Source organism: Tyto alba, unplaced genomic scaffold (genome assembly GCF_018691265.1).
Source record: "Tyto alba isolate M040663 unplaced genomic scaffold, T.alba_DEE_v4.0 Super-Scaffold_14, whole genome shotgun sequence".
NCBI classification, from domain to species: Eukaryota; Metazoa; Chordata; class Aves; order Strigiformes; family Tytonidae; genus Tyto; species Tyto alba.
In genome coordinates, this window is record NW_024881276.1 from 13,305,104 (window position 1) to 13,321,156 (window position 16,053).

The window sequence follows — 16,053 nt, forward strand, 5'->3', positions numbered from 1 at the left end:
GCCTTAATTGGTAGTTTAGAGACTGCGGTGCCAAGACACACTCACTGCTGTTGCAGTGTATTAATAAAAAAAAAAAAAAAAAGAAAAGTGGCAAGAGACATGTCTGCTTCCTTCCAACAAGGCTGCTTTCTCCTCAGCCTGCCCAGAGGACTGCCAACAGCCAGGGCCGCGGGGCCGCTCCCAGGGCTGCCTGCCGGGGACTCGCCTGCGCCGCCCCGGGGAAGCTGGAGCAGGTGCTGGGGGAAGGTCCAGATCTTCCAGCCTTCATAAAACCAAGGGTCTGCAACAGCAGCCCCGCTGCACCCTACCCTTTCAAACCAAACATTCGGCCGTGGGGGTAGAAAATCATGGGCGATTTACTGTACCTCTCTGGTGGTTGAAGAAGGAAGGACGTACCCATCAATGGACAGACCATGGCACTGAAACAACAACGTTTTGACAATGAACAGAAATTAGTCTTGCAAGCAAATCTGAGGGTTCTCTGTTCTAAGCCAATATGTGACAACTTTCAAACAAAAAGCCCCCAAACAAAACCAACAAAACCTGTTAAAAATATTATTCGAGCTTTGCTGAAGAAGTTATTACGTAACCTGGCAAACGTTAGAAATAGCCTGACATGACACGTAGAGAGCACGCTGTGTTCCAACCCAGCTACTGAAGGGGAGAAAAGTACTTAGAGAGCCACTACAGCAAGGGGCACACAAAGGAGGGAAACAAATCAATGCAATCTTTCTGTGGGAAAGGATGTACAAATAAAAGATAATGCAAAAGCATGTCAACAGACCACAGAAGTAAGCAGCTTTGTTTTCCCTTTTCGCTGAGACAACATCTAGTTAAGTGTTTCAGACCCAGGGCACCATAACTCAAGGATGTCAACATGCTGTGGTTCCTGGACATGGACCACCAACATCTGGGGAGAAGTGGTGTTAGAAATACCAAGTGGTATACAAAGAAAGAATGACAAACTAAATGGTGAGAAAGCAGGCTAAAGAACAACACATCTGGGTACCTGAGGTACAAAAACGCATCAAGAAGAGAGAGATTTTATGAACAGTCCAACGAGAGTTTAAGAATTAAATACTGAAGACAACTTAAATAAGCACAATTGATTTCAATAGCCAGAAAACCCATTCAAATACTCCCAGCTGTTACATTAAGTCAGGACAGAAGCGACGCTCACTCTACTGAAAGATCCCATTCCTAAACAGCCACGAGGTCATATATGACTCATCTTGGCTGACATCAACACTAACACCTTCAGCATAAGCGATTTTAGGACGACCAGAATCAATCTAAGCTGGCAATGCACATTTTTCCCAACTGTGTAGGCATGAACAGCTCAGTGCTGCAAGGTGCTGAATGCTGGCTTTCATCCAGCAAAGCAGAAGCACAGGTGCATAATCACCTTGAAATGAGTAAAAATTCCTAATTCCCCTCTCCTCCTTCCTGGAGTGCTGCTTCAACACATTTCCATACCCCTGATCTCCAAGGTGCTGGCAAGGACTTACTTTTCACTTAAAAACAAACAAAAAAACTGTTAAGAATGCCATACAGCTCAGAAGAGCCAGCAAGATGTCAGGACATTTTGGAAGAGTGAGTGCAGTTTCCTACTTCATGCCTCGCAGCCTTTCTGAACTGGGACCCACGAACAACACTGCCTGGCAGGGCCCCTCAGCAGCACTGACCACAGCTCCTGTCAGGCCACGGGCGATGCCAAGCAGACAGTGGTGCAAGAGAACCATCCACCCGAAATTCAGTGCTGCTGGTTTCAGAGGAAAATATGCTTTCCAACACACACACGAACTTGTGTTAAAGAAGCCCTTTTATGTCCAAGAGACACACTCCTACTAATGACTCTGGCCTTCACCAGTCTTCCAGCTAAAGACCAACTTCAACTCCCGGCAGCAGGCCACCTCCAGGCCGCCATTTCCCCACGTTACCACACAGCTGGCTTGCTTCCTACCCTCCACAGCTCTCAACTTACCTTCTGAAGGATTTTCCACACTTTCTCGTAAAAGCCAACAGGAACTCTGTTAATAGCACCATCAAGCCTCCTTCTGCGCAGCCACTGCCCTTTGCGGTCACCCCAGCTGGTGTCTCCACTGGAACCAGTAGGAGAAGTACTAGTGGGAGACGATGGAGTACTGCCCCTCTGTAAGAAACATTTGAAGCCTTGGTTAGTTGCTTCCTACCACCCCAAGTGCTACTCCTGGTGAATACATCATTCTGTTACCTCAGAAACAGGGAAAAAATACAGGCCATGATGTCATACAAGATGACAGAGCAGGATTGATCCCCTTCTCTCCCCTTCACAACAAGCTTCACTCCTCCAGCACTTCAGTCATTTCTCAACAAAACAGGCAAGCAGTTCAACAAGGCATAACCAAGTAAACTTCACTGCTTGGTTCAACACAAGGCACGACTATTTTAACAAGCATGAGTCGGCTGGCAGGGTGGTGTCACTGGTGAGCAAGGTGGTGGGATTTGCAGGTGGGTCTGACTCGGACTTCAGGCTCTGTGTCTTAAGAGAATCAAAGGGTCTGTGAGTCCAGCAAGAGAGATCCTCTATGAAAAAGCTCCATTAAAACAAGTAGATAAAAAATTGATTTAATGTGGCCATGTAATCATCATGCCTGCCTCTCTGTATCAGTCTTGTTTCCTTTATTGTCACTATCACCCTATTCTTTTACTCTACCAGACTTGAAGACTAAATTAGGCAGCAAATCATCTTCAGAGTCATGGCACTACCACCAAATTCTTGTTCCTGTTTCCACACATGCAGTCTGCCTACTCTTCGCACTCCCTGAGTCTGTGTGCTCTTCTGTTTCCTTGTTCCTTTTGGCACACCTCTTACTTTCGGCCCAGAAAGGACTACGCTGACAGCCCCCTCTCAAATCCCATCACCTCTGAGTACCAAACCGCCTGAGCAAAGTACTGTGAAAGGAGGAAAATAAGACCAAAAACCTGTATGTTTGCAAATGTAGGCTCACTGTTTTTACACAGCCAAGCTCTACAAAAATACCAGCAAACAAGAACAGTTCATTTCCACTCCTACTGGTGTCAGTGAGGCATAGGTGGTGTTCCCTTGATGTTTTAATGCTTGCTATTCCCTTTCCATGCTCACTGACCAAGACAGAACTTCCTCAACCCTGCTGAGCAGAGCTAGGGGATGCAGGAGATCAGCAAGAGGGTCAGGGACAAAGTAGAGAACTCCATCTGCACACAGTAATTAATTTGGCTACTCATGTGGTTCAGAGAAGCAAAGATCTCATTGAACAATTCTGTGCACTTGAACCAAACACACAGCTGAAGCCTGCTTTTCTGCACCAGAATGTGGGAAGAGACAGTCAACAGCAACCTGGCAGTTGTCAGGCCAGGCCACAGGGCTCGTGGTGCTCTGCAGTTGCGTATTTAGGACACCTGGGAAGTGTGCCATCGACAGCAAGTCTGCAGACGCAGAGAATCACAACCGCCAGCTGTGGACGCGTAGCTGCAAACTGCAAACTCTCCATGTCTTCATGACAGATTTGGAGCCTTGGACTTACTTTAAATTGTTGAGGTTTCTGCTGGTAAAATAAAAAATTATTTTCATTCTTAACAGTGAGACATTAAGAACAGCTACAGTCCTCTGTCTTGAAAGATGACTGCCTGAGGAGATTCCCATGCCCATAAACCCCCTGTGTCAGCAACGTGAAGCTCTTCTGGGTTTGTTACTGTCCAGGGACTGCCAGCGCTTATCAACGCTATCTGACTTCTAAATTCTGATGACACCTGTAACTTAATCCACCATCAAGTAGTTAAATCTGCTATGGTGCTTTATTTGCTACAACTGCTTAAGCTTCACAAGAACTAAGTGGATCTAAATGAGACACTCAACTTCTATGAAAAGATCACTAATGAGAATTTGTTGCCAATGAAGATGAACAAGACAAAGACGTAGGGACTGTAAACAAGATTTTACTCAGAAGTCACAGGAGGTATCTAGAGCTAAGACCCTTGCACACACACACAGGGTGAAGAGCAGGTGCAGAGCTCCAAGTGTTATTTTACCATGGAAGCAAACATGCCGCTGGACATGGAGGTGCCCTCATGAAAGAACTACAAAACAAAAACAGACACCAACACATCAGACAGACAGCCATGACAGAACAGAATGCAAACAAGGTTAAACAATCCATCCATGCAAAGACAAGAAACATGGAATAAGCTTGGGTACTCAGGAGAAAACTGCAACAGCCTCTTACAGTGCTGCACTTCACCTGTCCTTGGGGCTGCTGCTGCTGCTTCCCAGGGTCACCATGAGGCAGACCCTGCCGTGCCAGGAGCCTTTTTGGTAACCATGACTGCCCACACCATCCACTGAGCTCCAAGCACGGCCAACACAAACCGTCAGTTTCAGATGCACGCAAATGCCTCCCTGTGAGTCAGGGCTGGAAAAAAACCCCAAGCTCCCCACTTCCATTCTGCATTCGCTGCAATGTCAGCAGCTTCTCTTTGCATGAGAAGGTCATCTTGCTGCAGAAAGTATGCAGGCTGCCGACTGGGTGGGCAGCGCTGAACAGCTGCAAGGGAAAATTCTTGCTGGAATGTGGATGCAGCACGTCAGACTCTTTTCTGTAACTGTCCACCCCAAGCCAGGCCTCCTAATTAAGTATTAATGGTTCGGACCCAGGCAAAGGCTTGATGCTCAGATTCAGGAAACAAGGGCAGCAAACAGGAGAGCTGCATTCACTCAACACCTGAGTTCTGGTGAAAAGAGGTGTTAGTATAAGTACTTGAAATGTTCCTTGTAACACGAAGTTGCTTCCCCCCCCCCACCAAAATGACATTAAATTAGTATCTAGTGAATTATTCAGGAGATGCAGAGACACGTGTCAGGAAGCAGCATGAATGGCGAGGTGAGCGCAGCAAAAATAAAACTAGCCAACTCCTCCTCTGTGAGAAATACCACGTTTCCATCTAATGCAAAAGCAACTCAGGAACTACATTTCCAACCTCAGCAAAGTGCTAAGTGTTTCAGCTCAGGCCTACTTCTGTATTTAAAACAAAATAATGCTGCCACCTGGTGCCTAGTCCCACTGCCTTCCTGGAAAGGCCCTGCCTGAGGTCAAACACCCACTACAGGACTGCGAGCCCTGCTCAGACTGAACCCCCAGTCACTGCAGGGCCGCTGGAAAGCAGCTCGCAGCACCCCCACAGCCACAGCCGTACCACGAGGCTCGGCCACGACGATGCTCAGGCAGTTTGATGCCCATGGCTCACTCATGGCAACCAGGTCTCGCGAGACAGACACCATGTGTTTCACAGGTGCCTTTGCTTCCCTGCCTGGTCGTGTCTTATGAAGATTCATTAACTGATCTTTATTGTCACCATCAAGCGCTCCATGTCAAGACCATGCAGAAATGCCACTCCCTTCTGAAGGCTTACTGAGCAAATCTGTTTTGTACAATCAAAGGAAAACATCAAATACTTTCTTAGAAATTTAGAGAAATGGCCGCAGATTAAAGGGAACAGGCTTGCTTGTTAAGAAGCTCTTCAAAAAATAGCTTTCAAATATAGAACCATTTGCACTGTAAGTGACCTTTAAAGATCATCTAGTCCATTCCACAGGCAGGGACACCTCCCACCAGACCAGGTTGCTCAAAGACCCGTCCAGCCTGGCCTTGAACCCTTCCAGGGAGGGGGCAGCCACAGCTGCTCTGGGAAACCTGTGCCAGCGCCTCATCACCCTCACAGTAAAGAATTCCTTCATTATATATAACCTAAACCTTCCCACTTTCAGTTTAAAATAATTGCCCCTTGTCCTGTCACTACAGACCTTGGTAAAAAGCATCTCTTCATCTTTCTTATAAGCCCCATTTATATATTAAAAGGCTGCAATAACATCTCCCCAGAACTTTCTCTTCTCCAGGCTAAATAGCCCAGGCTGAAAAATATAGAACCATTCTTATAAATGCATTTTATTAGACTACTACTTTCCAATTTATCTTGAACAAAAGAAAATTACTAATAGAGACACAAAACAGAGAAATTAAAAACACTCATAACAAAACCATCAGTCACATTCATTCAGAATATTTTGGTTGTGTTTTCTGTGATATCTCTCCATATACACAGTTGCTGTGTACATTAGCGTACTGAACTTAAAATACATAGATAGAGATATATTCTAGTAGTAATCATCCTCCATTCCTGAAGAAACAAAACAGGAAGAAAACAAACCAATATTTCTTTTCCAAGGGTATCTTTTCCAAAAGGCATTTGGACCACTTTAGCCACTTGAGCTGAGTACAAGAATGAACACTGTTTGCACGAAAGCTTCACTTTGTACATCTGACTTTTCCTTAGCTAAACATGATAAAAGAGCTGTTTCGAAGTTGATGCCACAAATGCATTAGAGTTTGTTCAAGTTCTTCTATATTCAGCATGTGGTACAAGAACAAAAAAGGGGCACATTTTTGGAGGAAACATCCCCTTACTGCCTTCTACTTAGTGATCAGCTTTAAATCAAAGGATCTTTGGAAACTTCTGTCATTTACCAAGAATAAAACCTAACATAACACAGTTCCAGAACAGCTGCATTTTCTGATGAGCATTGATAGAAAACCCTCACCTGCTTCATCTCACTCTTCAATTTAGTAATACCACTTCTTTCTGTTTTGGTTGCTCCAGAATGCCCCATTTCATGAATAGAAATCGCAGGGCTAGATGAAGAGGAATCTACAGGTCGCACTAAAAGAAACAAATATACATTTTTAAAATTCTAGGGGTAGAAAATCAGATGAAATTGTATCTAAAAGTTAAACACATATCCTTTCAGAGGTGTACAATGCTCTTGGTGACAGCACCCTTTCAAATCACATCAATAGTTCAAACCTGACTGCATCAGGTAACGCACCTAGATTCATACTTGGCTATCAGGGCTTGATTTTCCAAGACACTGAGAAATCGTAGCTCTAAAAGATGTTAGAGTTGCAAGGAGTCTGTGAGCACTTAAGAATGAACCCAGGAGAAAGCTGACATGCCTGTTGGGAATATCTGGGCATCACAGACATGCTCCTTGAAGTCAGGTTAGATATGACCTTCTTATGGTGTTCATTCTGGTCACAGAATTTTTTCAGTTTAAAAGTTTGCCTTCATATAACTGAAAATTTGATACAATTTTATTTCAGTGCACAACAGCTTCCATTACATTTGTTTTGTTTATTCCACAGCAGACATAAACATGTAATGGCCACCCATGATTAATACATCCCCTATACCTCTATTTTACGTGCCAAGAGAGTAGAATCCTGCTTACAAGACAACCCAACTTAATATTTCTCACTTAACATATAACAGTACCCAAGCGCACAACTTACAGCTTCTTTCCACTCCAAACTCTTTTCCACTGAGAATATGGTGTAGGAGATTTTTCATATCAAAGGGGCTCAGATTCATCAAACTCTCTGAAGCTTCTTCACCTAGTTAAAAAAGAACATAAAAAAAAAAAAAAGATAAACATCACTACAGGTGGCTTTATAGCTTGTTTTCCTAAGCAAACTGCTGATGAATGAAGTTCAGTCACATTTACCTTTGTGGCTAACATTTCCTTTTAAAAAAAATAGTACATAGAGACACATTTCAAAGAAAATACATTTCAGAACTAAACTGCGAACACTGCATGGAAGTAGCACTATTCACATTAGTGAATATTATGCTGCAGCCTGTGCAAAATCTCGCTGAAGATGATGATGAGAAAGGAGCTGCTCCTTTGTAGAGCAGGATCACTTGGAAAGGCATTACAGCCATCTCCCAACATCAGAGGACATGTAGATCTAAATAACAGCGCCAGAGTTATTCCATAAAGAAATGCATTCATGCAGAACGCTTCTGTTTTATTTGATTAAAGGATCATGCTTGTAAGTGTGAGAGAAAAAGCACATACATACACACGAGCACACGTGTGCACAGACAAATCTCCCATAGGATAACATGGAAAAGGCAGCAATGAAACTGAGGGAAGTGTACAAAGCAGATGGCATTTAAGGCTAAGGAATAACAAAAGGGACCCCAGGAAAGACAGGCTTTGCCCTGTGAACAAAGCAGCTTCTACTATTGAGCTACATGTCTGGGGCAAACAGGGCTTTCTGTATACTCTCTGTACAGAAACAGAAATATCCCAGAAAACCACTTGGCTCCTTTTGTCAGCTTCTCCTAAGGGAGAAACCTTGAGCTAGTCACTCAAGTTAGAGAGCAGCAGTGTCCAAAGTGGGCTGCATCTAACCAACTACCAGGGACTCCCTCTTTACTCCGTGAGGGAGAAAACTGGGGAGACCAGAAAGTATGTTTCCACAAAGTTACTTCCCTTTAGGATGTACTAGAGCATTAGAAACAGTAACAAGACCTGAGCCATAAAAGTATGTCCAAGGGCACATTCCTAAGTGTCAGCATTTGACTATGTATTTGTCACATTAGCTTGCTTACTTTTCATGACTGCTCCTTCTTAGACTTCTGACCCCTTTCAATGAGGAAAATCCTTCAGTGACTTTTCAGATCTTTTTTCAGTCATGATTTCTCTCTAGTTTCACTTTTCTCCTCCAAAATTAGTTTAAAAATATTTTTGCCTTGCACCACTTGTTTGTTACTTACTTCTTCAGTTTTTGTAGGTCATATGCAACATCTTGGGGGCCTGTAAGAATTTTTTTTCACTGACCTCCTGGCAAAATAACATATCACTACCTGAAATCTAAACAGCAAATATTTTTCAACTAAGTACATACAAGGGCAGAAGACAAGTTACACATAAAAGGAAGAAAATGAGAAGTTACTTTGAATAAAAACTACCAGAACTATGAATTAGGGCTCAAATATTCAAAAGATACATAGGGTCCTAATTCTCATTGACATTAGTGGCATTGTGTCCCTAAATATACCACACGTGCAATTTGATGACCCGGACCTCAAACACTTACTGAAAGTCAGGGGACTTAAGTATTTAATATCTACTTCAGTTTGAATAACTGGGGATGGGGGGACAGCAATCTTTCATTAAGTCAAAAAGAAAAGTTATTTTCAAAGTTTGTAACTGTGCATGCTGAATGAAGAAGTTAATAAAAGGATTTAACACATATAAATGAACCGGTACGGTGAAGCAGAAGTAATGCCAAGTACCCTTACGATAAAATTGCTCTTACCTGAGCATTTCAGACTTCGAGCCAGCTCAGTGGCCATCACCTGAATTATCAGACCAATGCGGAGCCTGAGCATCTCCAGAAAAAGACTAGGCTGTGACCGGACATACATCGCCAAGTACATAATAATTTCCTGTAAGGACAAATCCATAAGGGCACCCATTCAGAGTGGGTCTTCTTGGCTTCCCCAGTCACAGAGCAAACACTGGTGCCACACTGGGAACTGCTGAAAACCCTTTTTACACACGCTGCATACCTGTGTCAGGACCGCAATACTGATGTCTTGGCCGCTGGCTTCATAAATCAGATCTGTGAGCTCCTCAGGTGGCAGCGGGCTGCAAGAAGGCAAACCACAGTTAGCAGTGATGCAGGAACCTGTTATTAACCTCTTGACCAACCACTGGAACCAAGTCACCTAGAAACATTTTTGCACCACAAAGGTGCCTGCGATTCTGACCGGGTGGCTGCAACTCCTTCTGAAGGTGAGGAAGAAGTTTTAAAACAAGACACTAGCAGCAGAATGGTACTTTCATGAAGATGAAGGGCAGGCTGCTTCTGTAATTGAGGTAGAGCTCCGACTTACGTGGTAATGACTTTCTCACGGGGTTCTGGTGGCAGGCCCACTGTAAGTTGCTTGTGGTGCGACAGAAGGTCTGTGCATGCCTATCATAATGTGACAGAAAGCAAGAGACCTTTCTCTGAGTCATGTGAAAGTGATAGTTTTTAATTCCCCAAAATGAAGCATTTCTTTAGCAATTTTTAAGTGCATTTCTATTAATTACTAGACATCCAAATCCAGCAGAATGCTGCTAACTAGTTGCTAAAGATCCCCTGAGGTCAACAGGGCTACAAAAGTCTGCCCAGGCTGAAAGCCTGCTTCCCGCTCAGTGTAATCAGCAGCATAATGATTAGGGACTCCAGTGGGGATGGCAGATCAATAAAGGACTTTATCCTTTATCGTAAGATAAATGTTTATTCTTTATTTAAGACAAAAAACATTTTTAATCAATGAAAAACTTGGCAGTATTGGCTAAAAAAAAATCCTGCGTACTAATATATCTCTTAAAACAAGCAAAACCCAAGCACATTGCATCACATTCCTGAATTTGGCACCCTAACACATTCTGAAATAGGTGCTTCCCTCAGTCCCACAGTATTTACTCTTTAATATCAACCTTCTTTAAAAGTGGGTGTTCAGGTTACCTGGTTTTGCATGCTGAATGGAAGACCTCACAGAGCAATGTTCCTCTGATTTTGAAGAGTTTATTTTCCCATCCTTAACGTGGAACAAAACAGATCATCTCTGCACCCTTCCTCCCCAATTCTTTGCCAGTATTCTCTCAATTTAACACACACAGCTTTCTGTGAGCATGTCTGTACTGCTCGTCCATCATGTGTTGAGGATGGAGAAGGTTATGCGCTTAATAATGAAGTACCATGCAGGGTGATTATCGCAAATTGCTCCCCACAGATATGACTGTCACTAAAATAGTGCACCATAGGTGTGACAGTCAGAGCTCTGAAAGTGGCCATGAATTAGACAAAGAGCTCTTCAGAAATATGTAGGGATAAGTAGGGAATTAAACAAATACTTTAGAGTACTTGAGAGGAAACATTTTTGTAATGTTCAAAACCAAACCTGTACCCTTGCAGTGGATCTTTGCTGTTACCATTTAATAGTCCCAGGTATTTTAATGCCTCTGAACATCCACATCCATGGCAGACTGTCTGCTCAATAAGACAGAAATTGGCAGAACGTGTTTCTGCATCACAACTAGCACCTTGACATCGTGGTGCTCCAAATCACAATAGCAATAGACAATAACCACCAACAACTACAGGTTTCAAAGCACATAATTACACTTCTCCAATTAGCAGAGATGAAATGAAGCCTTCACAATCATTTACAGTGTGACATTCTCAGTCCATACCAACATTAGCACAGTTCGCAGTACAGATGAAAGGTAAAGATTTTGTAATAAGATTTTAGATCAGAAAAGCAACTGTTTACTGGAAAAATGCTGCACTATGCATGTTGTAAAGACCAGAAGAAGGGCAATCGCAAGTCCCACCAGCAAGCTGGTAGTTTTAGCTTTTTCCAGGCAGGAAACTGAACCAGCATTATTTATATTTTTTACCTCAGCCAGGACTTCCACTCTCTTTTTGAGTATACCAGAAATATAACGGATTAAGCCCCATTCTTGATTGAGGCCTGCCTTTCTGTAGAGCTCGTTGAGTAGGCAATGAACCGTGACGCCGTACTGTCCATCCAGCTCTGTGTCCCAGTCAGCGCCTCTGCCAGAAAAGACACAGAAGGTAACTGTCATCAGACAAAATGCTACACTGCTTAACCTTACCACACAACGAGCAGCCTGATTTTCATCACATTGCTCATTTTGGTGACAGAATCAAGGAAGACGTGAGACATGCGGGCCTTTACCAGAGATCAGTGAAAGGTGGACAGAACCCTCTTGGTATCAGGAACTTTCATCTTAACTTCAGCACTCACTTAGCCATGAGCCTGTGAGTTGAAAGCAAGCGCCCAAAGGATTTCCCACCAGACTAAATTGAGCATGCACACGGACAGTTTGCAGGAGGAATGCTCCATGTAGTGCTTTTTCAGAGCAGAATTCAGCAATGTCCTCAGTACTGTGGAAGACTGCACCCATTTTTCAGATGACTCAGGGGACTCTTAACGTTTTTGTCCTGCCTCTTTCTTAGCTATTAATTAAGCTTCCATGCTGCTTATACCATTACTGAAAAAGCTAAGGAGATTTCTGTTCTTCTTCTGGTTTTGAAATGCACTGCATTATGGCTTCTCTTTCATAATGTTCTGAAGAGTCACAGAATGACCTTTCCCCTCCTGCTTGGAGGGACAGAGTCCACCAGAAGCCCATGTGCCTGCCCAGCAGAGACCGATACAAGCCACACTATTGGCCTCCTGGCTTGTATCAGAACTAGGGTGGCCAGCAGGACGAGGGAAGTGATCATCCCCCTGTACTCAGCACTGATGAGGCTGCACCTCGAATACTTTGTTCAGGTTTGGGCCTCTCACTACAAGAAAGACATCGAGGTGCTGGAGCGTGTTCAAAAAAGGGCTACGAAACTGGTGAAGGGTTTGTAGCACAAATCTTATGGGGAGTGGCTGAGGGAACTGGGGCTGTTTAGCCTGGAGAAAAGGAGGCTGAGGGGAGACCTTATGGCTCTGAACAACTCCCTGAAAGGAGGCTGTAGCGACGTGAGTGTCAGTCTCTTCTCCCAAGTAGCATGTGGTAAGATAAGATGAAACAGCCTCAAGTTCCATTAAGGGAGGTTTAGATTGGATATTAGGAAAAATTTCTTCACCAAAAAGGTTGTCAAGCACTGGAACCAGCTGCCCAGGGAAGTGGTTGAGTCACCATCCCTGGAGGTATTTAAAAGACGTGTAGATGTGGCACTTGGAGACATGGTTTAGTGGTGGACCTGGCAGTGTTGGGTTAACGGTTGGACTCAATGATCTTAAAGGTCTTTTCCAATCTAAACGATTCTATGTTTCCATGACTTCCACAGTGAAACAAGTCCAGAACAGGAAATTAAGTGTGTTTCATGTTGTTAAACAACAAAATTATACATTTTTCAGGATTTCCTTTGCACTTTGAAAAGCTGCTAAACATTTTGCTTGGGAAATCAAGACCAAAGAATAGGTCCTCACAGGAGAAAGACTAAAATAAACAAAAATTTAATCTTTGAAGCAGTAAGGAAGACTATCAGTGATTAACACATGCTTGTCTTTGCACCCAAAGATAACTTCCTGACAGGCTTCAGCAATATTATCCTGCACAGCAAAAAAAGCCCAATAAATGCACTCCAGAAGATGATTCCATTGGTTTGTATTTGCATTTTTTTCCCATCAAACCTATTTAATAGCAGCTGTTTACTAATCCCAGCAGCTGGGGTTAGCCTGTTTCCAAGAATGTTTTGAAGAGCACCGAGTTTTAGCCAGTGGTGCACTTAAACATGCAGATGTATTAGAGGGAAAATGGTGACTACTCATTAAAATTGCATTTTGCCTTTAGTTAGAAAATGACAAAATCAAGTTTCCCTCCACTTGCGTTCTCGTGTATAAAAATCACACCAAATCCTTCTGAGCTTTATTAACAGAGTGCCACAAATACAGCAAGATGTATTCTCATTCATGGAAAGGATTTGTGCATTTCACTTGTGAGCCTTGGAGACTGTGTGTATTTGCAACTATGTGCCAATCAACTCTGAAATTTGCACAAGCATTTTTTTGTATCCAAACTATTTATGTAATCAAGCTAACTGAAAATATGCTTGTTAAAGCACAAAATATTTTAACGTCTCCCCTCAAAACACAACCCTGAACAGTGGAAAGCTTTTGCACAAGAATAATCAGACAGTTGTGACCAAACTTAAAGATGCTGAAGTTTATACTCAGACAACTCACTTTAGTATATGCAAGATATATAAGATATCTGCTTGATCATGGAGCGTTGGACATTGCTTCAGCTGCTCAACAAGCTTCCTGCAATCCAAATCACCATGAGCATCTTTAGGCAAGTGCAAAACATTTTCACGGTCCTGGTAACAGAGATGGATGAAAAATCAAAGAAATTATCTTGAAAAAAATAGCAGATAATTCAAACCTTAATTTCCCATTAAACAATAACACAGAACTGCAACATAACTCTGCACTTGAAATACAGGCACATCACATAGTTCTTGCCAGACTACTGTAGACTTGAAAAGGGGACTCATCCCAGGAAACACAACACCCAGAATGGAACATTGTTTCTAGTTTTGGTTCAATCAACAAGCAAAGCCATTTTTTTGGACAAAACAAAGAAGTATTTTGTCAGAAAAGGAAAACAAAATATTTGCATGCTTTTCCTGTCATTTGCTGTTACTTGTAAAGAGAAAAGCAGAAGGATATTACCATTTTTTGTTGAAATAATTTAGAGCTTTTCGAGTTACATCTCTAACCTGTATATGTGACGCTTTATGAATGCAGATGTTGCCATCATAAATTTGCCAATCTTATGAAACTAACATGTTAACTAACCAGAAGATGCAACCCTGTGATGAGTTCTTGGATGAAGAAAAGTTTTGTTTAGTAAGCTATTCAGCAATTTATATGGTCCTAAAATACCATTTCCACAAACAGAGCCTGTAGAGCAAAATCCTTCAGGAGGCTGGATACAACCCCCTGCAACCTTTCTCAGCAGCTGGTCACACATACTAAAACAAAAAAAGTGCCCAGCACAACCCCTTCTTCATGCCTTGTAGTGGGATTTGGCTGGTGCCTTAAAGACACCTGTCCTTTCACACACTCCCCTCCTGCCCAGACATTACTGTAAGTAGCATTTCTTGGAGAACATCTCTAAAGGCCATGAACATCCCATCCTTCCCTTTGTGTGTTCAGTTAGAACTGAAGAAGATGACTTAACCTTTGGCCTTTAAAATTAAGCACCTGTTATATTATTTTCTGTTTTGCACACACAATTAAAATGTTTCCACTTGATAATGTCTACTGAGCCAAAAAACCTTCACCCAGCCATGAAATAAATTCCAAAACAAGGGAGTAGCTATCTGGTGCCTCAGGCAGAATGGTTTGTCTGTGAAGGAAAATAAGAACTAGCATAGGGTTTGGCTGGGAAACACAGGAAAGGCCACAGTATTGTGTCCTAAAACCACAAAGAACATAAAAATTCCCACAGTTTACCTTTGTCTCAAAGAAATGGGGATTATCAACAAGATTCAGAGACTTCCGGTGCGTGTTCAGAACTTTAGTGGGAAGAGACATAGACATAGCTGAAAGCAAAGCCACCAGAAAACAGAAAAAAAAGTCCATTTCAGTAACATGAAAACACCTATGTGAAGCAACTGCACTAGGCAAAAACAACAGAAACATCTCCAAGAATCAAAATATAGAGTGAACACTTCTGAGATGCTCTGCATGGAACTCAGAGACAAACTCACATTCTGAACCTTATCTCCTTGCAGGATTGCTGCAAGAGCTTCTGAGATCAATATGTCAAAGGCTCAGGCACTACATGCTCAACTGATACCCCTTATGACAGTTCATGCCTCAGAAAACGAACAGCCCAATGACCTGACCCTGCTAAGTGTTTTAAACATTTTAACAGGAAGTATGTAGAGAAAATGGTCTAACTGGTAAGATATAATCGTTAAAATGGTAATGGTAAATGCAGGCTGATCCTCCGTTAACTTCATATGTTGAATTCAATAGAGGATCAGATGACGTGGCATGTGAAAGATGGGAGAAGAGATTAACAAAAAAATCTTGGAAGTTATTAATTTACACTGAAGTTAAGGGAAGCCTTCCCTTAACCAGGGCATTGAGTACTACATACCCACATATAAAACTATGCATGCGTCAGAATCTATTTACAAATTGAGTCAAAGCATTATTTTAGTGTAAATCCTCCAATCAGTCTATTAGAAATGTAGTGTAATTAGGAATACCATCCTCCCTCTCTACTCCATTTGTTCTTACAAATTTAGAAAGTACATGCGCATACTTATATTTTACTGGCATTCAAACATTTGATTCCACCACAAGCTTATTAAAATAAGAAATATTTTCTATAAACAAAGACAAAAAAGGAATTCACTGACTTAGGGGCTAAAATTCTACCCAAGTGAGAAGCTGTAGCAGTTACCATAACATTGATTAAATGTTACATTTCATAAGAGGTTATTTATGTATACACCAAGGCATGGGACACTGTGGGAACACCACAGTAACGGCTTCAGATGCCTTCTCACTTCTTGGTAAGTACAACATACTCATGCCACTACTTCTTTTTAAATGGCAGAGTTTTTAAATACTTGAACTTATCCCTTGTAGCACCTAAAA

At 42.4% G+C, this 16,053-nt stretch overlaps 1 protein-coding gene across 1 annotated transcript in view; it reads right to left on the reverse strand.

Annotated features, from left to right (window-relative positions):
- The window catches only part of PHKA2 (phosphorylase kinase regulatory subunit alpha 2), a 48,144-nt gene that overhangs the window by 6,298 nt on the left and 25,793 nt on the right, over positions 1 to 16,053 (reverse strand). Inside the window, exons 20-29 of the mRNA XM_042788579.1 lie at positions 14,896 to 14,984; positions 13,621 to 13,754; positions 11,312 to 11,468; positions 9,757 to 9,836; positions 9,430 to 9,508; positions 9,177 to 9,306; positions 7,362 to 7,463; positions 6,614 to 6,732; positions 1,985 to 2,152; positions 366 to 419 (exon numbers count right to left, since the gene is read on the reverse strand). Of these exons, the coding sequence (XP_042644513.1) occupies positions 366 to 419; positions 1,985 to 2,152; positions 6,614 to 6,732; positions 7,362 to 7,463; positions 9,177 to 9,306; positions 9,430 to 9,508; positions 9,757 to 9,836; positions 11,312 to 11,468; positions 13,621 to 13,754; positions 14,896 to 14,984 (1,112 nt within the window). The remainder of the gene's footprint in view (positions 1 to 365; positions 420 to 1,984; positions 2,153 to 6,613; positions 6,733 to 7,361; positions 7,464 to 9,176; positions 9,307 to 9,429; positions 9,509 to 9,756; positions 9,837 to 11,311; positions 11,469 to 13,620; positions 13,755 to 14,895; positions 14,985 to 16,053) is intronic.